Below are 24,982 nucleotides of genomic sequence, written 5' to 3'. Positions count from 1 at the left end.
ACTACCTAAAATATGTAGGTCATATCAAAGTCTCTTGAAAGGAAATTCTTACATACTCCTCCAGGGTTGGCATATGTATAAATAAATTATGTTCTCTGAAACTAACATAAAATTGGACATCTTCACAAGACATCCTAAATCTTCATTCTTAAACCATTCTAAACTAATAAAAAATAGATACCAATTTCTTATTCAAAAATCTACTTCATTTTATGAAAATTTACTAATCTTCAAAAATGGCACCTTCTTCTTCCTTCTAAAAATATTCACCGCAAAATCTCACAACCAATGCTTCAAAAAGCAAAAGTAATCACTACTCAAATAGACGTTGAAGATATATAATTAGAAGTATATATATATAAAAATGTAAAGCCTTGAATGAATATAGCATGACATGATCTAAATCAGATAACTAAATCTTAATTCCAAAGTCTATAATCAACACATATTAAAAAGGAAAAAAAGGGGGTTATATATATATGATCATAGAAATATATATAAACATACGCACAGACGATCCAAATGAAGTCATGGATAAAAAAAGAGCAGAAGCATTTGATTAAAATTAGTTTATCTGCAAAGGGAGCAATGTTCAACCACATAAAGTGAGTCATGTTGAATGTCCACCCAAAACTATTTCTTTTCACAACATCTACCTGCAATTTTTTGCTAGTGAACACAATTTACAAAAAGTAAAAGACACAAAAATAGGACAAACCCCCTTGTTTACCCAAATTTAAAGTAATATTTTTCTTTACAACGGAGGCGGTCAACAACAACCACGATTAGTGTTATTGGCTATTAGAATTCTTCACATGATGGGTTAAGCTCTATGTTGCACTAGTCTAGATATCCTAGGGATGCAGAGAAACATCTCTTATGAATTCTAGCCATCAACATTGTGGAATATCTGGGTTTCCAACTTACAATGGTGTATTTATACACTAAGGTCTAGGTTAAGGCAGGGGATAAATTAATGGGCTAATGGGCTGATTAGCACTGCATATGAGTGGATCCGATCCATTAGATATTTCCTTCATTTGATATGCTGCTATTTATTTGGCAAAATTACTAAACTACACTACATATGTTTACATATTATCGTTTAATCCCTACTCTTTCATAAAAATTCAAAAATCCCTATTTATCCCCAAATCCTCTATTCCGGATACTTTATTCTGAAAGAACCCAAAACCCACCTTTCTCATCCCCAAAATCTCGCCTCTAATCTTTCCCCACTACCAAATCAGTTATCGAGTTCAAAGCAATTTGATTTTCAAACGATTCTATCTCTATTAAACCGTCCAAAGTTCAAAATAGGTATTATCATCTTCTTCATTTTTCTTTCAAAATCAATTTTTGTGTTTCAATCGATTTTGGATCAGTTGACAAAATGGATCATCCGTCTTTTAATATTAGGATTTCCCAAATAATAGCACCTAACAATGATCAAAGTTTTGATTCAGATGACCCCAACTATGCAGAACAGAGGTCTAAAAGTTTGCATGCACCGACATTAATGGCAAATCAAACTTCTACGAAGAGAAAATTGAAAAAGGAAGTGGGGGATCATCTAAAGCAAAGGATGCAAAAACTCAAAAGAAAAGGGGTAGAAAGGTTGCCCTTCCCGTTTCTCAACCAACACTACCCATGGTATGCATTTCTTTTGCTTTTAATTTAGACATTATTGAAAAATAAAGTTTTATTGTATATATTGAAATCAGGAGTTGTTACCCAGAAACATTGATTGTTTTATCAAATGTTGGTATTGAATATAACTTTTACATTTGTAGATGAAATACTATTTTTTGTAAAAATTTTGTGTTGAGAATTGTATCTAAGATAGGCGTTCAATTCACAGTATGATATGTAAGTTGTTTGTTGTACAATGTATCACATTCATAAATTGTAATAATGAATGATACGTAAACAAAATATAATAGATCTGGTAGTTAACATTTTGTATCATATTTAAATATAAGTCAGTGTATATACAAAAGTTATATGATTTTGTGTATCAATCATGTATTGTTATTATGTAGTATAAAATGATCTGAAACATAATATTTTGAATCAATATTTGGCCTTTCCCTTTTAAATCTGTATGCATCATTTATCGATTTAGTGATTGATCAACATCATTTATGTTTATGGAATTGCAGAATATGAAATATGTAATTAAACATATTCCAAAGCAACCCCTAAAGTTTGGTCCTACTTACAACTCAAATTTTAATGAAAACTTAGTGTTGTCAATAAAGGATGAAGGTATGAAATTATTTAAGGATACTATATTTGGCCAATACCTTAACATCCCCAAGTGCCACTACCAAGGACAAATTACCAAGTGTTTATATCTTCTAGACGTTGAGCATGACAATTTAGAAAAAGAAATTCATATTCGTCATGCCAAAGGAAATGTATTGCAATTTAGTATCAGGAAATTTGCTAATATTACTGGTCTGAAGTGTACCGGAAATATTAAAGATTTTACATATCCGAATTCAAAAACTAGTAGGTTGGTTCAAAGATACTTTTCTGGTCCAAATTATAATGTAAACAAGGGACGGCTGGTAGATCGTTTTGATATGGGTGGGTGGGACAACACTGATGATGCCCTTTAGATGGCTATATTATTTTTCATTCATACATTTGTATTCTCGCAACTTGGTTATGCACCAATTCCTATCGAAGATTTCTTAATGGTAGAAGATGGAAGCTATCAACAGTTTCTGTGGGGACAACTTGCATTCACAAAGTTAATGAAATCATTTAGAAAAGAGTACAAACCTGCCAAACAAATGTATCGCTTGAATGGATTTCCATACGCACTTAATATCTGGGTATATGAATGTGTGTCTATAATATATAACGAGATAGCTGTTAAAGAAGGAAATGGTATACCAAGGATATGCAATTGGAAAGTTATGGGTGCTAAGCCTAAATTTGAGATGTTTATAGAAAACATCTTTACTGAGGTAATTAGTACATAACACCCTTTTTTACTTTATTTTTTTATTTGCGATACATTATTTAACTGGTTCTCATGGTGTTTTAATTTTTGTTTCTATAGAATGGTTTTTCTAACGTTCAGCCAACTCATGAGGAAATGAGATCACTTGATTTACCAAATAACAGTCATGTACCTCCAACTCAACCAGCCACATCAGATGTTAATCATGAGGAGGTGCAACCAGACGAGGTTCCTGAATTTGAAGATTTTTCATTAAAACCTCCGGAGCAACTGTTAAGGAGATCAACATGAGTTTCTACCTGAAACGACCCCAAAAAAATGCCCGAAAATGTGCTTCGGAAACACCTATAATTGTAATTTCCATATATCTCAAAATCCGTTTCGTTTTTCGAAAATCCGACTTCATATTCTTGTTTAGGGGGTCAAATTGAGTGGGAAATGGGTCTAACCCAAATTTTAGAGCAACCGTATCAAAATAAAAAATTTCCAAGTGAAGCCTTTTTCGAGGGTCTACTTTGGAGGGTCATATCTCCTAGCACACAAATTATTTGGTGGCCAATAATATATCCATGGAAAGCCCTTTGAGTTAGCTATCTAACGCACTTCGTTTCACCTTATTCGGAGTTCGGAAGAAGAAGTTATGCCCATTTTCGTAAAGTCTGTCCGGCAGAAAATCCAAATTCCAGTAGTTGATTTTACTGTTCATCTACTGTTCACCCGCCTGTTTTTTTTTCTAAGTGTTGGACCCTTTTTTTCAAAGGACTTATATTAATTCCTAAATACCATAATCCAATTCCCATCCCAAAAAAAAAACATTTCCCTCTCTACAATCCTCCATTTAAGAAGAAGAAAAAGTGGGAGCTAGGGCTTTGGATTCAAGGCTTTCTTCATCAATTTTCGTGGGAGATCATAGCAAAGGTATGGGGGTCTTGATCCTTGTCTAATTTTCCATACAAGGAGCCAAATCCAAAGTTACTTCAAAATATGAAAAATCTAGGTTTTCACTCAATCTCATGGGTTCTTCCATCAAATGGTTTTAAAAGGTTTCTAATGGCACTTTATGGTTATATTGTTGTTGTATTGACGATTTAAGATGAAAATACTCCATGAACCCATGATTTCTCTCTATTCCTAGTTTATGCCTTTATGAAGTGGTTGCTAGATAATGAATGTATATGAATCAAACTTGTTTAAAGGTCTTTAGATTGTTGAAGTATGTCATTACCCATGCTTATTTTATGGTGTATTGTTGGTGTATTGGTATGTGAGGCTTATGGCCTTAAAGGCATAGTATGAGAAATTGGAGTGTTATCATGACATTATATGAATGAGAATCCAATGAAGATAATGTGATCATGTTATGAATGTAAAGGTGTTGTTGTAGGTTGTTCACTGTTTTGGTTGCATAATTACTACCCTAATTTCCATGCTCTTTGATTTCATTACATGCCTTCAAGGTGTTTGACAAAATGTCCAACTATGGAGAATTGATAAATTGATGTTTTAAAGCTTGAGTTATGAGATGTATGGAACTTCAAAGATGTGTTGATGACAAACTAAGCTTGTGTATATGTTCATTCCATACGTGAGATTGCATTAGAGCCTAATGAGAATTTCCTATATAAAGTGTTGCATGACCATGCCCGGTCCGGGGGAAAAGAACCGGACAACCATGTGAGAGGTTTATATCTCACCACCTAGGATGTTTGGGGTGTGACCAACATCAACCATGTGAGAGGTTTATATCTCACCACCTAGGATGTTTGGGGTGTGACCAACATCAACCATGTGAGAGGTTTATATCTCACCACCTAGGATGTTTGGGGTGTGACCAACATCAACCATGTGAGGGGTTTATACCTTGCCACCAGGGTGTCCGGGTGTGAACGGCATCCCCCATCCTAAGTTGGGGTTATAGATTGGTTGGATCATGCATACACATATGATATCTACTATTAGTATAGATTTACTTAAACATGTTTTAACTTCACTTTGATCATGCATCCTCATATTGTTATTCATAATGCCTATGAAACTATTTCTTGTATTTCGATTGTGTCCTTGTTTATTGTTGTGTTGCACCCCGCATACTTAGTACATTCCAAGTACTAACGCATATTTTGCCTACATGATGTCACCATGTAGGGACCGAAGCTACTCTTGATCCTTCTCTCCATTCACGTGGCTAGTACGACGCTTATCCGAGTTTGTTGGTGAGTCCTCAATAATTCGAGGGCTATGTTATATTTCTTACTCCTATGTTTTGAGACTTTAGCTTGCAATTGTATTTTAACTATGAGGGGAACCGGTAATATGTCATGGCCCCCGTCCTATCTATGTATGTAGAGGTGTGAGTTGGACAAGTATTTTGTAAACGAGCTTGACTCTTATTCTATGATGTCATTTTGAAATGGTTTGCCTTAGTCCCTATTTCCCGTTAATTAATGTTGAATGTACTTCCGCGACCGATGAAGTGTGATGACAAGTTTGAGAGGCTTGTTTGGGGTTCCTTCGGGTTCCTCATTCGCCATGTCACGTCTAGGCCCTAGGCTTGGGTCGTGACAAGCTTGGTATCAGAGCACTAGGTTGTTAAATCCTCGGAGTCCAACACACCGCGTTGAGTAGAGTCCTAATCATGGTTGTGAAGCGCGCCACGACTATGAATGGGAGGCTACAAAACGTTTTAGGAAAGGTTTCCCTTCTTCATGTTCTATGTCGTGCTTAGAGTGTGATAAGGTGATTCCTCCCTAACGCTTGTTCTTTGATTGCTAGATCATCATGCCAAACATGAGGGGAAGACGGGCCCGATCACCGGAAGAGCCACCCACCAATGGTGAGCTCTGTGATGCACTCACCATGCTTGCACAAGTGGTATCTAACCAAGTGCAACAAGGAGCCCAAGCTCCTCGAACTACCACCCCGGGGGAAAGGGTGAGAGATTTCATGAGGATGAACCCTCCGGTCTTCCATGGTTCAAAGGTGGATGAGAACCCGCAAGAGTTCATCGATGAGGTATGCAAAATCTTGACCATTATGGATGTTGGTGCTTGTGAGAAGGCGGAATTGGCGGCTTACCAACTCAAGGGGGTTGCTCAAATTTGGTTTGATCAATGGAAGGGTGAGAAAGGTAATGGCTATGTGGTGTTGTGGGAGGAGTTTAAAATTGCTTTCCTTAATAGGTTCTTCCCTCTTGAGCTTAGGGAGGCAAAGTTGGTGGAGTTCATGAACTTGAAGCAAGGAGCTATGAGTGTGAGGGAGTATGCCCTCAAATTTGTCCAACTCTCCAAGTATGCACCTCACTTGGTGGCCGACTCTAGGTCGAGGATGAACAAATTTGTGATGGGTGTATCCGACTTGGTTAGTGAGGAGTGTCGGTCCGCTATGCTCATTGGAGATATGGATTTGTCTCGGTTGATGACTTATGCCGAGCAAATGGAGGAGGAGAAATTGAGGAAGAGAAGGGGGCACGAGGCCAAGAGGGCCCGATTGGAGAATAGGTTCCCTAAGGGTGCTAGATTTCATCAAGGCCGAGGAAACCCTCATGTCAACCGGGGATTTGCTATCAATGTTCCTAGACCTCAAGGGGGAGGTGAAGTGGGTTCTATGGATGTATGCCCTAAGTGTGGGAGGAAGCATGGTGGTCCTTGCATGAAGGGTTCGGGTGCTTGCTTTGAATGTGGAGAAGTGGGTCATAAGAGGTTTGAATGTCCCAAGATCCGCAACAAGGTCCGAAGTGCTAACACTACTCCTTTGGGTAGAGGTGCTTCTCAAAGTGGTGCCCCAAGGAACAATCGATTTTATGCTTTGCATGGTAGACAAGGTGTTAATGAGACCCCGGATGTGGTGACCGGTATGTTGCAAATCTTTGATTTTGATGTTTATACTTTGATTGATCCGGGTGCCACCCTTTCCTTTGTTACCCCCTTAGTTGCTAGAAAATTTCATGTTGAGTCGGAATTGTTGCATGAGTCATATGAAGTATCTACTCCCATTGGTGTCTCTATTGTTGCTAGAAAAGTGTATAGAAATTGTCCGGTTTGCATATTGAATAAGTTGTTGCCTTGCGATCTTATTGAGTTGAACATGGTGGATTTTGATGTTATTCTTGGGATGGATTGGTTGCATGCATATTATGCTTCTATTGATTGTAGGACTCGTAAAGTCAAGTTCCGATTTCCTAATGAACCCGTTCTTGAGTGGGAGAGCCGGGATGTTGTGGTGAAGGGGAAATTCATTTCTTGCATTAAAGCCCATAGGTTGATTTCCAAAGGGTGCTTGTACCATATTGTGAGAGTCAATGATGTGGAGTCTAAAGTCCCTCCTGTTGAGTCTATTCCGGTTGTTAATGAGTTTCTAGATGTCTTCCCAGAAGACCTTCCCGGTGTCCCTCCCGAAAGAGAGATAGATCTTGGTATAGACCTCCTTCCCGATACTCAACCTATTTCTATCCCCCCTTACCGTATGGCCCCGGCAGAGTTGAAAGAGCAATTAAAAGATTTGTTAGAGAAGGGATTTATTAGACCTAGTCATTCTCCCTGGGGTGCTCCGGTTTTGTTTGTGAAGAAGAAAGATGGGTCTCTTAGAATGTGTATTGATTATCGACAACTTAATAGGGTCACCGTCAAGAATAGGTATCCTCTTCCAAGGATTGACGATTTATTTGACCAATTGCATGGGGCTAGTCACTTCTCTAAGATTGATCTTCGATCAGGGTATCATCAAGTGAAGGTGAGGGAGTGTGATATTCCCAAGACGGCCTTTCATACTAGGTATGGGCACTATGAGTTTGTGGTGATGTCTTTCGGGTTGACTAATGCTCCGGCTCTCTTTATGGATTTGATGAATAGGGTTTTCAAACCCTACCTTGATTCTTTTGTGGTGGTGTTTATAGATGACATCTTGATCTATTCTCGGGGTGAGGAAGAGCACAAGGGTCACTTGAGGGTGGTACTCCAAAGATTGAGGGAAGAGAAGTTGTACGCTAAATATGAAAAGTGTGAGTTTTGGTTGAAGGAAGTTGCTTTCCTAGGCCATGTGGTGTCGGGGGATGGTATTAAGGTGGATCCTAAGAAGACCGATGTTATTAGGAATTGGCCTAGACCTTTGACCCCGTCGGATATAAGGAGTTTCTTGGGTTTAGCGGGTTATTATAGGAGATTTGTAGAAGGGTTTTCTTCTCTTGCTTCTCCTATGACTAAGTTGACTCAAAAGAAGGCTAAATTTGTGTGGTCGGATGAGTGTGAGGAAAGCTTCCAAACTTTGAAAGAAAGGCTTGTGTCCGCTCCTATTTTGTCACTTCCGGATGGGTTAGAAGGTTTTGTTGTTTATTGTGATGCTTCCCATATTGGTTTGGGTTGTGTGTTGATGCAAAGTGGTAAGGTTATAGCCTATGCTTCTAGGCAACTTAAGGTTCATGAAAAAAATTACCCAACCCATGATCTTGAATTGGCCGCCGTGGTTTTTGCTTTAAAGATTTGGCGTCATTATTTGTATGGGGTGCATGTTGATATCTTCACCGACCATAAGAGTCTCCAATATGTGTTCACACAAAAAGATCTTAACTTGAGACAAAGGATGTGGTTAGAATTCCTTAAGGATTATGATATGAGTGTTCACTATCATCCGGGGAAAGCTAATGTGGTGGCGGATGCATTGAGTAGAGTGTCCATGGGTAGCTTGGCTCATGTGGAGGAAGGTAGTAAAGAGTTGGCTAAGGAGGTCCATCGGTTGGCCAAATTGGGAGTTAGGTTAGAAGGGGTGGATAGTGGAGGAGTAGTTGTTGTTGATGGTTCAAGATCTTCCTTGGTTGATGAGGTGATAGTCAAGCAAGATCTTGATCCTTCTTTGGTAGAATTAAAGGCTTCGGTGAGTAGTGGTAAGGTGGAGGTTTTCTCCCAAGGGGGAGATGGTGCCCTTAGGTACCAAGGTAGATTATGTGTTCCTTGTGTGGATGGTGTGAGGGAAAGAATCCTTGATGAGGCTCATAATTCTTCTTATTCTATTCATCCGGGGTCAACAAAGATGTATAGAGACTTGAGGGATGTGTATTGGTGGGGCGGTATGAAGAAGGACATTGCAAAATTTGTTTCGGGTTGCCATAGTTGTCAACAAGTCAAGGCTGAACATCAAAGGCCGGGTGGCCTAACTCAAGACATTGAGATACCTACTTGGAAGTGGGAAGAAATCAACATGGATTTTGTAGTGGGCTTACCCAAGGCTAGAAGAGGCTTTGATTCGGTTTGGGTGGTGGTTGATCGGATGACAAAGTCGGCTCATTTCCTACCGGTTAAAACTACTTACGGGGCTGAAGAGTATGCCAAGTTGTACATTCATGAATTGGTAAGGTTGCATGGGATTCCTTTGTCTATCATCTCGGATCGTGGTGCCCAATTCACTTCTCACTTTTGGAAGTCATTCCAAAGGGGTCTTGGTACAAAGGTAAAGCTTAGCACGGCCTTCCACCCTCAAACGGATGGCCAAGCCGAAAGAACAATTCAAACCTTGGAGGATATGCTTAGAGCTTGTGTATTGGAGTTGAAAGGTAGTTGGGATGATCATCTTCCTTTGATTGAATTTGCATACAACAATAGTTATCATTCTAGTATCGGTATGGCTCCTTTTGAGGCACTTTATGGTAGACGGTGTAGGTCACCGGTTGGGTGGTTTGAAGTCGGAGAGGTGGCCTTGTTGGGTCCGGATCTGGTCATGGATGCTCTTGAGAAGGTAAGGATGATTAGGGAGAGGTTGAAAACAGCCCAAAGTCGTCAAAGGTCTTATGCCGATGTGAGGAGACGGGATCTTGAATTCAAAGTGGGTGATTGGGTTTATTTGAAGGTTTCTCCAATGAAAGGTGTGGTTCGTTTTGGTAAGAAGGGGAAATTAAGTCCTAGGTATGTCGGTCCTTATGAGATAATAAAAAGGGTTGGTAAAGTAGCCTATTAGTTGGGGTTGCCCAAGGAGATGGAATTAGTTCATCCGGTATTCCATGTATCGATGTTGAGGAAATGTGTTGGTGATCCTAACGCTATTGTACCTCTTGAGGTTGTGGGTGTTGTAGAAGATAATTTGACGTATGAAGAAGTCCCGGTTCAGATCTTAGATAGACAAGTTAAAAGGTTGAGGAACAAAGAAGTGGCGTCTGTTAAGGTGCTTTGGAGAAATCAACAAGTGGAGAGTGCTACTTGGGAGGCCGAAGCGGACATGCAAAGACGTTATCCTTATCTATTCAACTCCACTCAAGCCTAAGATATTAAATCAAGTCCTTTGTACTCCATCGAGTCCTACATTTCAGCCTCTGAATCATTAATGTGCATATATGTTTAAATTGATGAGTTATGGATGCTTTACACTAAGTTTTGAAATCTTGAAGTGATGTTTAAATAAAATTTTTGCATTCATGTTGGGGCTGATATGTTCTTACTAAGTCTTGCCTTGTACGTCTCTTCCACATTCGGGGACGAATGTTCCCAAGGGGGAGATATTGAAACGACCCCAAAAAAATGCCCGAAAATGTGCTTCGGAAACACCTATAATTGTAATTTCCATATATCTCAAAATCCGTTTCGTTTTTCGAAAATCCGACTTCATATTCTTGTTTAGGGGGTCAAATTGAGTGGGAAATGGGTCTAACCCAAATTTTAGAGCAACCGTATCAAAATCCAAAATTTCCAAGTGAAGCCTTTTTCGAGGGTCTACTTTGGAGGGTCATATCTCCTAGCACACAAATTATTTGGTGGCCAATAATATATCCATGGAAAGCCCTTTGAGTTAGCTATCTAACGCACTTCGTTTCACCTTATTCGGAGTTCGGAAGAAGAAGTTATGCCCATTTTCGTAAAGTCTGTCCGGCAGAAAATCCAAATTCCAGTAGTTGATTTTACTGTTCATCTACTGTTCACCCGCCTGTTTTTTTTTTCTAAGTGTTGGACCCTTTTTTTCAAAGGACTTATATTAATTCCTAGATACCATAATCCAATTCCCATCCCAAAAAAAAACATTTCCCTCTCTACAATCCTCCATTTAAGAAGAAGAAGAAGTGGGAGCTAGGGCTTTGGATTCAAGGCTTTCTTCATCAATTTTCGTGGGAGATCATAGCAAAGGTATGGGGGTCTTGATCCTTGTCTAATTTTCCATACAAGGAGCCAAATCCAAAGTTACTTCAAAATATGAAAAATCTAGGTTTTCACTCAATCTCATGGGTTCTTCCATCAAATGGTTTTAAAAGGTTTCTAATGGCACTTTATGGTTATATTGTTGTTGTATTGACGATTTAAGATGAAAATACTCCATGAACCCATGATTTCTCTCTATTCCTAGTTTATGCCTTTATGAAGTGGTTGCTAGATAATGAATGTATATGAATCAAACTTGTTTAAAGGTCTTTAGATTGTTGAAGTATGTCATTACCCATGCTTATTTTATGGTGTATTGTTGGTGTATTGGTATGTGAGGCTTATGGCCTTAAAGGCATAGTATGAGAAATTGGAGTGTTATCATGACATTATATGAATGAGAATCCAATGAAGATAATGTGATCATGTTATGAATGTAAAGGTGTTGTTGTAGGTTGTTCACTGTTTTGGTTGCATAATTACTACCCTAATTTCCATGCTCTTTGATTTCATTACATGCCTTCAAGGTGTTTGACAAAATGTCCAACTATGGAGAATTGATAAATTGATGTTTTAAAGCTTGAGTTATGAGATGTATGGAACTTCAAAGATGTGTTGATGACAAACTAAGCTTGTGTATATGTTCATTCCATACGTGAGATTGCATTAGAGCCTAATGAGAATTTCCTATATAAAGTGTTGCATGACCATGCCCGGTCCGGGGGAAAAGAACCGGACAACCATGTGAGAGGTTTATATCTCACCACCTAGGATGTTTGGGGTGTGACCAACATCAACCATGTGAGAGGTTTATATCTCACCACCTAGGATGTTTGGGGTGTGACCAACATCAACCATGTGAGAGGTTTATATCTCACCACCTAGGATGTTTGGGGTGTGACCAACATCAACCATGTGAGAGGTTTATATCTCACCACCTAGGATGCTTGGGGTGTGACCAACATCAACCATGTGAGGGGTTTATACCTTGCCACCAGGGTGTCCGGGTGTGAACGGCATCCCCCATCCTAAGTTGGGGTTATAGATTGGTTGGATCATGCATACACATATGATATCTACTATTAGTATAGATTTACTTAAACATGTTTTAACTTCACTTTGATCATGCATCCTCATATTGTTATTCATAATGCCTATGAAACTATTTCTTGTATTTCGATTGTGTCCTTGTTTATTGTTGTGTTGCACCCCGCATACTTAGTACATTCCAAGTACTAACGCATATTTTGCCTACATGATGTCACCATGTAGGGACCGGAGCTACTCTTGATCCTTCTCTCCATTCACGTGGCTAGTACGACGCTTATCCGAGTTTGTTGGTGAGTCCTCAATAATTCGAGGGCTATGTTATGTTTCTTACTCCTATGTTTTGAGACTTTAGCTTGCAATTGTATTTTAACTATGAGGGGAGCCGGTAATATGTCATGGCCCCCGTCCTATCTATGTATGTAGAGGTGTGAGTTGGACAAGTATTTTGTAAACGAGCTTGACTCTTATTCTATGATGTCATTTTGAAATGGTTTGCCTTAGTCCCTATTTCCCGTTAATTAATGTTGAATGTACTTCCGCGACCGATGAAGTGTGATGACAAGTTTGAGAGGCTTGTTTGGGGTTCCTTCGGGTTCCTCATTCGCCATGTCACGTCTAGGCCCTAGGCTTGGGTCGTGACACTACCATTAGATCCACCCCACCCCCCAAGAGAACAAAGGTTGCACCATATCCAACAAAAAATAATGTGCCCAAAGCCACACAACCAGATGAGCAACCGAATCAGCCATTTCAAACTCCGGTTTCACAATCGCCACAAGTCGATAATGTATCTGGTGTTCCTCATAATACAGTTTTCCGAAGAACAATTTTGGACAATGCAGGACTTGAGGAACTGAAGGGTCACATGAAGTCTTATGTAAGTAAACATAACTATGTCATTTAAACATTTTCATGTTTATTGTTAATTCCACTTAATATGCTTAATTTGAATTTAGGTTGACAACAAAATTGGAGCTCTTGAGGCGTTAACTATAAAAAATCATTCTGAGTTGATGAAAGCAGTTGGTGCGAAAGATAACAAAAGTGATAAGGTAGTATTTTTATTTTTTGGCTTCCCTTTTCAGTTTTGTGTTAACTGATTTTTTGGATCATGAAGGACAATGGATTTTATGCCACATATAGTGGATGATTCAGTAAACAAAGGTAATGTTGATCCACAATTCGCTTCTGATCAATTCTTCCAACAAACCATTTCACCCATACAAATGGATTTTGCAACTGTTGATCATGATGTTTATGCATCTGTTGTGGAGGTTGAAAAATGACATGTTACCGAAGAAAATGTTGCAAAGGTATGTATATGATACTTCAATTTAATTGTATAACTTAATGTCTTTTAATCATTAGTTAATTCGATTAAAATTATTAGCAATGTATCATTTAATAAGATTGATATTTTAGTAATTTTAATTCACATAATGAAACAAACGTTGCCTTTTTGTGTATCATTGGCTGTACATTATACACTAAAATCTCAGTTGATACTATATATTCTTTTTGGAATCACCATTAATAGATACTTTATGATATATTTCCTTATATACTAATATACAAACACAGAATGGTGAGACATCCATTAAGGAGCATGTTATTAAAGATTCAATAGATGTTATACCCACAACACACCATAGTCATGTTCCGGTAGAAGAGATTGTTCATAATAAGGAAGTGGTAAGTAAAAGTTTTTGAATTGTTATAATCAATTAATTTTGAAAAAAATCAAAATGCTATGTAATATTTTGTTTATTAGGAGGATGCAGGACATGAAGTCCCCCAATTACACACAAAAGTATTTAACGGTGATGAAGATGTTGCTGATACAATTCAACAAGACTTCCAAAAACATGCTTCAAATCCAGTAATTATTGATACATCGGTCTGGTTCTAAATTGTTTACTGAAAAATGTCAATAGTTACGTATGTAAATTGTAATATTTTGTTATGATTCCCTGATATCATGTAGGATTTTACCACATCGGCTTCTATTTCATCTGGCACTGAAGCAGTCATAGATGTAATTGTCTACAAACTTTCAAACAAGCCAATTAATGTCACACCACTGAGTGTAATCATTCCTCTACAGCTAACCAACAATGATGATTTTCTATCTGACAGCCAGCTACCCACCCAACTTCCAGTCAAGGAGTCTGCACACAATCTTGATACAAAGACTCCAGCTCCACGTCACAGAATGCCTTCAAAGATTTTACAGTCTTCTTATGTAAACACCTTTGGATCCAGCGATAAGGGCAAGGGGAAAATAGATGATGACATTCGCCCATATACTCCATTTGAAGGATGTGGCATCACCTATCAAGCTTCATCAGTTTTAATGCAATAGTACTCCCAGTGGATACAGAAAGGACTCCTCAAATCACATGCAAACAAGTAAGTTTTTTTTATTAATGTATCTTTATAGCAAAGCATATGCGAATAAGTAAGTTTTTGTATTATTGTATGTTTATACTTTGATTTTGTATTAAATTATTCTTATGTTGCTATAATCATTCTCATAGGAAACCGTCAGAGGATAAATATAGAGGCAAATCTGCTCTATTTGGGTTTGATTATATGGATTTTGTTGTTGCATTTTCTTTGGACAAAAAACTAGTTTTATACTATGTCACAACCATATAAATGCTGGACTGATCATGTACAATATACAATACAATTATATATATGATACACATGTATAGCTCAAAAATTCAGATTACTACTTGTATTTGCCAATTGTTATATGTATCATTTGCTTTTTATCACATATTGTTGTTTTATGTATTATGTTCTTTTTTTCTTTATTTTTGCAGCACATAGATGTAATTTTTTACTATCTACGCAAGAAGTCAAAACTAAGAAGCATGGATCAATACAGATACACTACCTGCAACTGTTTGTTCAAGTCCTATATCAACAATGCGTACAAAAGATATTATTGCAGTCCTGCAGATGATACTCTTAGTACACATGAACACATTGCTCGAGTTGATGTTGTATCTGTATATGAAAGGTCCATCAAAGACGTCATTAATGAATTTTCTGTCCCTGTTGCTTTACCATGGCATCTGGTAGATGAGGTATATATTCCAATCAATTGTGAAGAATTTCATTGGGTGTTGGCTGTGGCTGTTTTAAGGGAAAGGTTAATACGAGTTTATGACTCATCTTTGGGATCAAGGAAGAAAGTTCAATCTGATGAGATAAAACAGTTGTCTATCATCCTTCCTAACTACCTTCATGATAGTGGATTCTTTGATAAAACCGACATAATTGATTGGGCAGCATTGAATGCATATAAAGACAACAAAACTGGTGAATTGTTGGGTCCACAACGTCCATTTGAGGTGGAATTTGCTCGAGATATTATGCAACAAGAGAGTGATAGCCTGTCAGTATTGTATCCACCCAACTTTACTTACACATTCATTCAATTTATAATGTATCTTCTTTCTATTTGCAGTGATTGCGGAACGTATGTAGCTCATTTTGCTGAATTTCTGAGTGACGAAATGAAGGTCCCATCGATTCCTTTTCAAAGTGACTATCTTCGCTCAAGATATGCAACACTGTTATGAAAATATGGTACCGACAAGGCCAAGGCGAGATACGTTAGCGTGAATGATGATCCTACAAGGCAAAAGGGTGTCTTCATTCCATTGACATATGATGAACTGATTAATGTAGAATAATAGTTTATTTACTGACTTACAGTTAAGATATGAAGTTTTATTTTTTTGAAGATACATTAAGTGTTTTGGAGTATTCCTCCCCAGGTCAACATTATATTTCTAAGTAATTCATACTTCTAAATTTGAAGAGTTTTTATGTCCATAATTTTTATGTCGCTTTTAAATTCGTTTTCAATACATTTTAATACCTTATTAATTTTTGTATATTATAAGTATTATACATATCACTACAGCTTATACTACAGTGAATCTGATACAAAATTTCCACAAAATTATCAAGTATATGATACAAAATTATTTTCACAATAACAAAATTTTATTCTTCACACAACTGGTACAAATTATATATTATAAGATTGGTACAAATCTCAACAGATGATACTAAATCATTATCATTTACATAATATTATGTATATGATATTTAGGTGCTTCAAACATCTCAAATTGATACGATTTTATTATTTCATGCCAAAGTCACAAAGATATTAAGTATCAAATACACAAAAGTGATACCAAAATTACTCAAACTCTTTTTAAGATGATATTAAATTTTCAGAAAATTATTATGTACATGAAATACAATTGCGTACACAAATATCAAAATTGTATGTATATAATATATAATATTGATAAAAAATACAACATCCGATACTTTATTATTAGTAGATACAAAATTTAGAAGAAGATATTATGTATATGATATATCATTGCTTCAAATGATACCTTTTTTACATGTTGTCTCTTTTAACTTTGGCACACATCGTTACAAAGATATTAAGTATCGAATACACAAAATTGATACTAAAATTACTCAAACTTTTTTTAAGCTGATATTAAATTTTCAGAAAATTATTATGTACATGAAACACAATTGCGTCCATATATATCAAAATTGTATGTATATGATATATAATATTGGTAAAAAATACAACTTTCGATACTCTATTATTAGAAGATACAAAATTTATAAGAAGATATTATGTATATGATATATCATTGCTTCAAATGATACCTTTTTTACATGTTGTCTCTTTTAACTTTGGCACACATCGTTACAAAGATATTAAGTATCAAATACACAAAATTGATTCTAAAATTACTCTAACTTTTTTTAATTTGATATTAAATTTTCAGAAAATTATTATGTACATGAAACACAATTGCGTCCACAAATATCAAAATTGTATGTATATGACATATAATATTGGTAAAAAATATAACTTCCGGTACTCTATTTTTAGTAGATACATAATTTAGAAGAAGATATTATGTATATGATATAAAATTGCTTCAAATGATACCTTTTGTATATGTTATCTCTTTTAACTTTGACACACATCACAACTATTGATACTATTATTCTATCCCATACAAAATTTACAAACAATTAAGTGTCAGACACATCAATGCATACCAAACTAACTTTATTAGAAATTCACAATAAAAAAATATAGCCAGAATTCGAAACATAACATTTTTCATATATTGCATCATAAAATAGTAACCTAAAAGTACTTAATAAAGTATCAAATTTGAGAATTATTAGACATGCAACATAAAAGTACTTCTAAAAAGCAAGCATCAAGAATCTTTCGGGAAAAAAGTACATGTTCTTCTATTGTGACTTTCCTGTCCACATTGTCCACAACAGTTCGTGTTTGTGGTAATCTTTCCATCTGGATTTTTCTTGGCCTTCCAGGCATTTTTTTGTATCTTGGTGGCAAGACGACTTCTTCCAAAACACATTCCGGAGCTATCCAATCACTTTTGTTTGACATTGGTTCTATTGGAACTGCATATGTGTTTGTTATTGCATCATGTTTATAGTAATCAGAGCAGTAGGGGTGTACATCTTTAATATTCATCTTCTTCAAAACAGCCATTGCGTGCGCACAAGGTATCTCGTCATGTTGAAATCTACCACATGAACAAGTTTTCCTCTCAAGACAAACAATGTATCTTATCCCACCTTCATGCACTGCAAAAATATATTTAGAAGATGCAACAACCTGCAAATGTTTAAAAATTAAAGACACATTAAACGAATTTTGATTTGGTGTACATAACAATATAATGAGAAGTAAAGCTAGAAACATAATACTTCTAATACAGATATGTACCTTCATTTTTGCACATTTGGATGCGTTTATAATCAATATTTCTTCAAATCTTCTCCCTAATGATTCCTTTGTATAAGATGCTATTTCTCGATTTTTGCAATTCCAAGTACCACATAAAATTCTAGCTTCTTCCAGAAAGCCTATAATAGGTAATTGTCGTGCATCAACAAGGCAATCATTGATACATTCTGCTATGTTTGAAGTCATCATTCTCCCCCTGTTCACTGTTGCATGAGATCTAGCCCACCTTTCATACCCAACATCTTGAAGATACTTCTTAACTCTGCCATCTACTTTTTCCACTTTAGCCATTAATTTTTCAAAATCATCTTTCCGATAAGCCTTTGCCATTAAATAGAACAGATCACTTAGTATGGATCTGCTTCTCCTGAAGTATGTACACACATTTTTCCAGAGGTGCCATATGCATGAAAAATGAGGAACATTTGGATAAACAATACTTACACTCTTCATTATGCGTTCATTTCTATCTGATACAACACACATTTGTTCTCTATCACCAAATACATTTTTAAACTGTTGGAAGAACCATGTCCATGAATAATCATTTTCCGTGTCTACAATTCCATAAGCTAACAACAATATACAACCTTAACATTGAAACACACAACATTATGATTCCTTATACATAATTGTTGCAGGATGTTATATTACTATCTTAAAAAATTAAATTAATAAACAACATGACATACCTTCCCCATCGAGTGTACTTGCCGATACAAATGTCCCTCGATAAGCTCCGCTAAGATGTGAAGCATCAACAACAACAGGCCTATAGAACTCAAACCCTCTGATCATTGGCCTTAATGATATGAAAAGATACATAAACTCATTATTTTTCGACTTGTGCATCCGTATATATGAATTTGGATACAAAGTTTCCAACATATATATGTATTTTGGCATCTGTTTATATCCATCTACAGGTTTATCCCTTATCATCTCCAATGCACATTCTTTAGCACGCCATGCTTGTTGGTAAGAAATTTCAACTCCATACCCTATCCCTCAATGAACATGTATGTTCACTATTGAAGTATCTCACTTTGAATATGTCCGTATTTTTCCTAACAGATGCCTTGAAATTCCAACAACAATCATCTGAATAACATACTAATACGTAGATGCAATTATGCCATATATATTTGTTATTTGATCAGGTTTAATGTATCAATTCATAATATTAAAAATAAAATAATAGTACAACATACATTATTACAAATACTTTTAGTTAAATAGTAATGTGCACACATATCACACAGTTTGATGACGACTCAGTTTATATTGTTGATATACAAATCAGATAACAAATTCAAAATTCACTTATTAACCTGATTTCACTTATCATTCTTAATTGATACTTTAATAAATAGAGCTAACTCAAAATGCACATGATACTTTATTGTATCCAATGAACACAATACACACACCTATCCTTCTTAATTAATACATTAACAACTAGAAGTAACTCAAAATGAACATGATACCTAACACCTACAATTGCACGTAACACATTTTATTTGTGTATCATGATCAACATAATAGCAAATAAATTATAAAAAATAAGAATGTTATAAGATTGAAGTATCACATACCTTTTGCTATCAGATCTTATAACTCTAAAATTGAAGCTATGCTTTATTTGTATTTTTCCATTACAACCAATAGAGTTTCCTTATCCTTGTACAATTGCTTCACTTCCACATTAGAAACATTTGTATATGATATATAATTTTCCACCTCCATTTTTGGTATATAATAGGAATCACAAATGTTCGATTCAACAATGCATAAAGCCTTTGCGTCCCTTTTTCCACCTTCAACACACACAATTGCACCTGATGTTGCATCAAAATTTTGTATCTCTTCATCACTTTTATCCAATGTATCAATGCATAGTGGATACATACCGAATCCTACCTCATGTTTCTTCACTTCTATGTACAATTTCACCCCATATCATTCCGAATACACAATGGAGATGAATTACCTTCTACGACGTTTCTGATCTCCATATTTTTTTGATTCATCAACATTCAATTCTGTTGCAATTGTTGAATTAAGATTAACGAACGCAATATTTTCCCCAACCACTATGCCATCACTTCTATATCGCTCATATCTAACATCACTTTTCCATATTCCTGAATGCCTTAACAAGATCAAAATATTCATTACAAACCTTCACCAAAAAATGCGCTGTAAATTTTTTTGAACCAGCCTTCCAGAGCTTTTCGCAAAACAGGAAGAGAGAATTTCAAAATTTGAAATTTGAAATTTTAGTTCAGTAATCATTTTATGAATGACTGATTTGTAGATGAAAGAAACGTATGCGTGAATTGTGGTAGTCAATTACTATTTCTCTTTTAAATTCCTTATTTAACACACTAAACTGATAAAATCCCCTTTTTAACGCACTAAACTGATAATTACAACTTCTAAATTAAAATATCCGCCCACATATTAAAGAATCCACAAGACAATAAAATAAAGGGAATTTTGTAATTTATGAAAGAGTAGGGATAGGAAGTAATTTGTTTATTATACTATGTGCTTTGTATAATTTTTATTATTTATTTTGATATTTTAATGATGGGGAGGGAGGTTAGTAAAAATTAAGCCCTTACCAATTAAATTTCTTATAATTTGGATAAGTACATTTAATAAATTAATTTTGGTCTATATACACTTTTGGTAATTTTCCTTGATAATTTCTTTTCCTTAGCTTCTCATCTTTCTTTTAAATACCATCTTGGTAAACATTTTGAATTTCTTATTATAATTAGAACTAGTAAAATTACCCACGTCTTGCGCAAGAATTCAATATCACTAAATTTATCAGTCATTAAAACTAAAACACTATATTATCTTATATACAAGATTACGTAGTAACAAACATTAATATTTTTATGATTTATCCTTTTGCTTCCAGGAAGTGTTACTATTTGATATTTTTGGGGAATCAAATGAACATCATCCGTAAAAAGTAAACAAATATTCTATTTTGAACTTGTAAAAAGTTCAACCCCACCTTTTCCTTTACATATATCATTTTAAAGTTTCTAATTTAAATATATCATAAGAAATTATTTAAATGGAAAATTAAACGAAGAATGTATCATATTGGAAATAAATTCAACATACCATATATACTTGAAAGGAAAAAATATTCCACAAAACTATTCAGTTTGTTTGAGTGCTTTTTAAAAATCAGCATATCAGAGTGATGAAGTTCAATTTGAAACTACACTTCTATTCCAATCGCAGTGTCGAGAAACACATCTATTACTTCAAGAAAAGTATTTACAACCTGCAGTAAATTTGAAAATCTATCCATACTTCATATTGAATATGAACAATTAGTTTATTGTATAGTTATCTATGTCTTTGGGATTAAAAGAGGCTCCAGTCTAGTCATATTCCTTTATAGGTCATCCGACACAACATCCTTGAAGCCATGTCAAAAGTTTATTATTCTTGTCATCTTTTGCTGGTTCACTTTGCACATCAAGGTACGATAAGGTTTTTAAGGTTGTTATGTCCTTACAATGACATACCAAATTTTAGTTTGTCTTCAAATATGCTAATATAGATCTTTAAGGGATTTTTTTATTGTACCATCAATAATTTCAATAGTGAAAACTTGCGTGAATACTCAAATAACGTGTTCCATTTAATCCGTACTAACAAATACTTATAACAATAAATTTGTAGAAACATAAAAAACAAAATTTAAATCATGTACTCAAAAACAACAATAATAACATAAGCGAAAATTAATAACTTTAAAAAATATACTAGGATCTGTAACAATAGAATGAAATTGAAAGAAAAAAAGCTCAAAGGAAGTTAGATATGAATGCCGAGCTAGCTAAGAAATAGGCAAATTTGTTTAACTCGAATCAGATGTCTGCAAAAAGAATGAGCCTAAGCTATGTGAATCCAGTCATGAAGAATGGAGAGAAGGTCATAAAGCTGAAGAAAGAGGAAATCGATAAAGCAACAGAGGACTGTACCAATTTGGGTGAAATACCCAAACCTGCCTCTCAATTGCTGGAGTATGGACTCCTTGAGCAGGATAAGTAGTGGGTTAGGTGAACCGCTATATGCTGATGAATGTACTATGAAGGTAGATCGTATATCATATGCTCAAGTACTTATTGAAATGGATGTAGCTAGAGAGTTGCCTAAAAATTTGAAGGTTGAAGATCCAAATGGTAGGATGTTTGAACAAGCAGTGCAGTATGAATGGGTGCCAGAATATTGTGCTGAATGTATGCAGGTAGGGCATAAATGTCATGTGAAGGAGGGGGTAGAACTGCTCCATTAAAGATAGTAAGTAAGTGGCAGCCTAAGGTTGATGGAGGTAACGTAGAGGAGAAACAAGGGGATAAAGATCAAGTTGAAAAACAATTGAATGTGCCCTGGAAATAGATATCAGCAATAGCAGGCAGAAGTCCAAGTAAACAACAAACATATCCTGTGTTGGTGATGAATGGCTTTGAAACTCTTAACTGTGAGCAGGGAAGTACAAGTCAAGAAAGTGGCAAGTAGAAGCATAAGAAGGGTGTGGGAGAAGATATAAATAAATACAGTTATGCAATTAGTAACTTGGAATATTAGAGGGTTAAACAAACCACATAAACAAAAGGAATTAAAGCTGTTTATGAGGGAGAATAATGTTAGTATTATAGCTATATTGGAGCATAAAATAAAGGCAGTAATGCAGAAAAAAGTAACTCATAAAATTGCACCTGGATGGAATTGTGAGGAGAATTATGAATACTCTGATAAGGGGAGAATTCGGGTACTATGGAATCCTCATTTTGTGGAGTGTGTAATGGAGAATAGATCTGATCAATATATCCATACTAGGGTAAAAATAAAAGCAAGGGGAATAGAGTTCAACTTTTCCATGATAACAGAGATCAAGAAAAAGAGATGAGAAAACAACTTGAGAAATGGAGTATGATTGAAGAGGGGGCTATGTGACAAAAATCTAGGGTGAAATGGATAAAGCTGGGAGATGCGAATACATGATATTTTTTTGTTCACATGAAAAATAGATTGGCTCAGAATACTATATCCAGTCTTACTATTGCTGCAGGTATAATTGTGCACTTACACGAGGAGATTGAAAATAAGGCCACTATATTCTATAAAGCACTACTAGGACATACCACTTATAATTTACCAAGTGTGGATATAAACATAATGAAAAAGAGAGGAACACTGAACAGAGAGCAACAACTTCAACTAGCTAGCCCAGTAACAAGAGAGAAGGTGAAATTAGCTTTACAGGGGATAAGTGATCTTAAAGCTCTAGAGAAGGATGGGTTAAATGCAATGTTCTTTAAGAAAGCTTCGTAAGTGGTGGGTGAAGAGATAACAAATGCAATGCTAGACTTTTTTTAACACAGGGATGATGTATCAGGCAATAAGCTGTACAAATGTCGCACTCATTCCTAAGGTCCAGAATCCAACAAAGATAAGTGAGTATAGACCCATATCATGCTGCTCAATAATTTACAAAATCACTTCCAAAGTGATTACTGCTAGATTAAAACTGGTTTGGTTGCAAATGAAGATAAGATTAGGGTCTATTTTGGAGGAGTCAAGCAGCAACAACATGATGAAATCTTGAAGGAATTATAGTTTGTAAAAGGGGAATTACCTTTTAGATACCTTGGAGTCCCATTGAGTACCAAAAGGATCTCCATAGCGCAATCAAGCCACTCTTAGACAGGATGCTTAACAGAATAACCAGTTGGACAACAAAATTTCTATCATATGCTGGAAGAGCTCAACTCATCAAAAGTGTTTTGTTTGCAATATAATGTTTTGGTCCCAAATTTTTACCCTGCCCAAGAAGATCATCTTGATAGTGGAAAGTATATGCAGAAGGTTCTTGTGGACAGGAAATGTTGAAACCTCAAGGAAGGCATTAATTGCATGGGACAAGTTATGTTGGCCCAAAACATGTGGGGGAATGAATTTTCTTGATATCTATACGTGGAACAAGGCTGCAAATAGGAAGATGCTATGGAATTTATGCAGAAAAAAGATAAATTATGGGTTGTGTGGATTCATACTTACTATGGGAAAATGGGCATATGGAATGTACAGGATGGGCAGGCTTCTTGGGTGGTACAGAAGATTTTAAAGGCTGTAAAACACTTGCAAGAGGCTAGCTTTACTGAAGCAAACATGGAAAGTATGGAAAAATACAATGTGAGCAGAGTGTATTTGCAGATTAGAGGCAGAATGGAAAAGGTCGGATGGAGATCACTAGCGTGGAAAAATGTTGGATCTCCTAAGTGGTTATTCATTTTATATCTTGCGGTGATGGGAAGGCTTGCTACAAAAGATAGATTGGCTAAGTGGGGAATAGTTCAGATCCAAACATGCCATTTATGTCAACAAGAGAATGAAGATCATGATCATTTATTTTTCAAATGTAGCTATGCTGCAGAGGTGTGGACTAGTATATTGAAGTGGAAAGGGATAAATAAAAACACCAAGAACTGGATGGAAGAGATACAATGGGCTAGCAAATGTATGAAGGGACAAAATGGTAAAACTATGGTGTACAGGATGGCACTGGAAAATACAGTCTATTGCATATGGCTGGAATGTAATGCCAGGATATTTCAACAGAAGAAGACAACATCAAGCATACTGGTGAAGCACATCATCCAGGAAATACATGGGAGAGGAAGTAGATATGCCAAGGTAGCCACTAGATTAGATGATTTGAACAATTATCCATAAGCGTGGTTAAATGTATTGTGACTGATATGAATAGCAAGGATAGAGTTTATGTCCATGCCGGCTAAATCTTTCTGTTTTGTAAAAGTTTACTTGGTAAATAAAATGTTTACTTACCAAAAAAAAAAAAGAAAGAAAAAAATTGAGCCTACTAAATGCAAAGTATCCCCTTAAGGAAATTATTCTCCTCTAGTATCCGAGGTTTAAAGGAATAGATCCCCTCAGGATCGA

At 35.8% G+C, this 24,982-nt stretch overlaps 1 protein-coding gene and 2 pseudogenes across 1 annotated transcript; 2 read left to right on the top strand and 1 right to left on the bottom strand.

Annotated features, from left to right (window-relative positions):
• The first annotated feature begins 1,519 nt into the window (after nt 1-1,519).
• LOC125828846 (uncharacterized) lies at nt 1,520-15,842 on the top strand (annotated as a pseudogene).
• Nucleotides 15,843-17,423: 1,581 nt separating this feature from the next.
• On the bottom strand, nt 17,424-18,313 carry LOC125828819 (uncharacterized; annotated as a pseudogene).
• Nucleotides 18,314-24,088: 5,775 nt separating this feature from the next.
• On the top strand, nt 24,089-24,754 carry LOC125828845 (uncharacterized). The gene has a single exon (XM_049508168.1). The coding sequence runs from the start codon at nt 24,089-24,091 to the stop codon at nt 24,752-24,754; it is 666 nt and encodes a 221-aa protein (XP_049364125.1).
• Nucleotides 24,755-24,982: the final 228 nt, after the last annotated feature.

Source organism: Solanum verrucosum, unplaced genomic scaffold, assembly GCF_900185275.1.
Source record: "Solanum verrucosum unplaced genomic scaffold, falcon-dt-bn FXZP01000198.1, whole genome shotgun sequence".
Taxonomy (NCBI): Eukaryota; Viridiplantae; Streptophyta; class Magnoliopsida; order Solanales; family Solanaceae; genus Solanum; species Solanum verrucosum.
The sequence above is the reverse complement of the archived record's forward strand: the minus strand, read 5'-3'. Positions and strand labels throughout refer to the sequence as shown.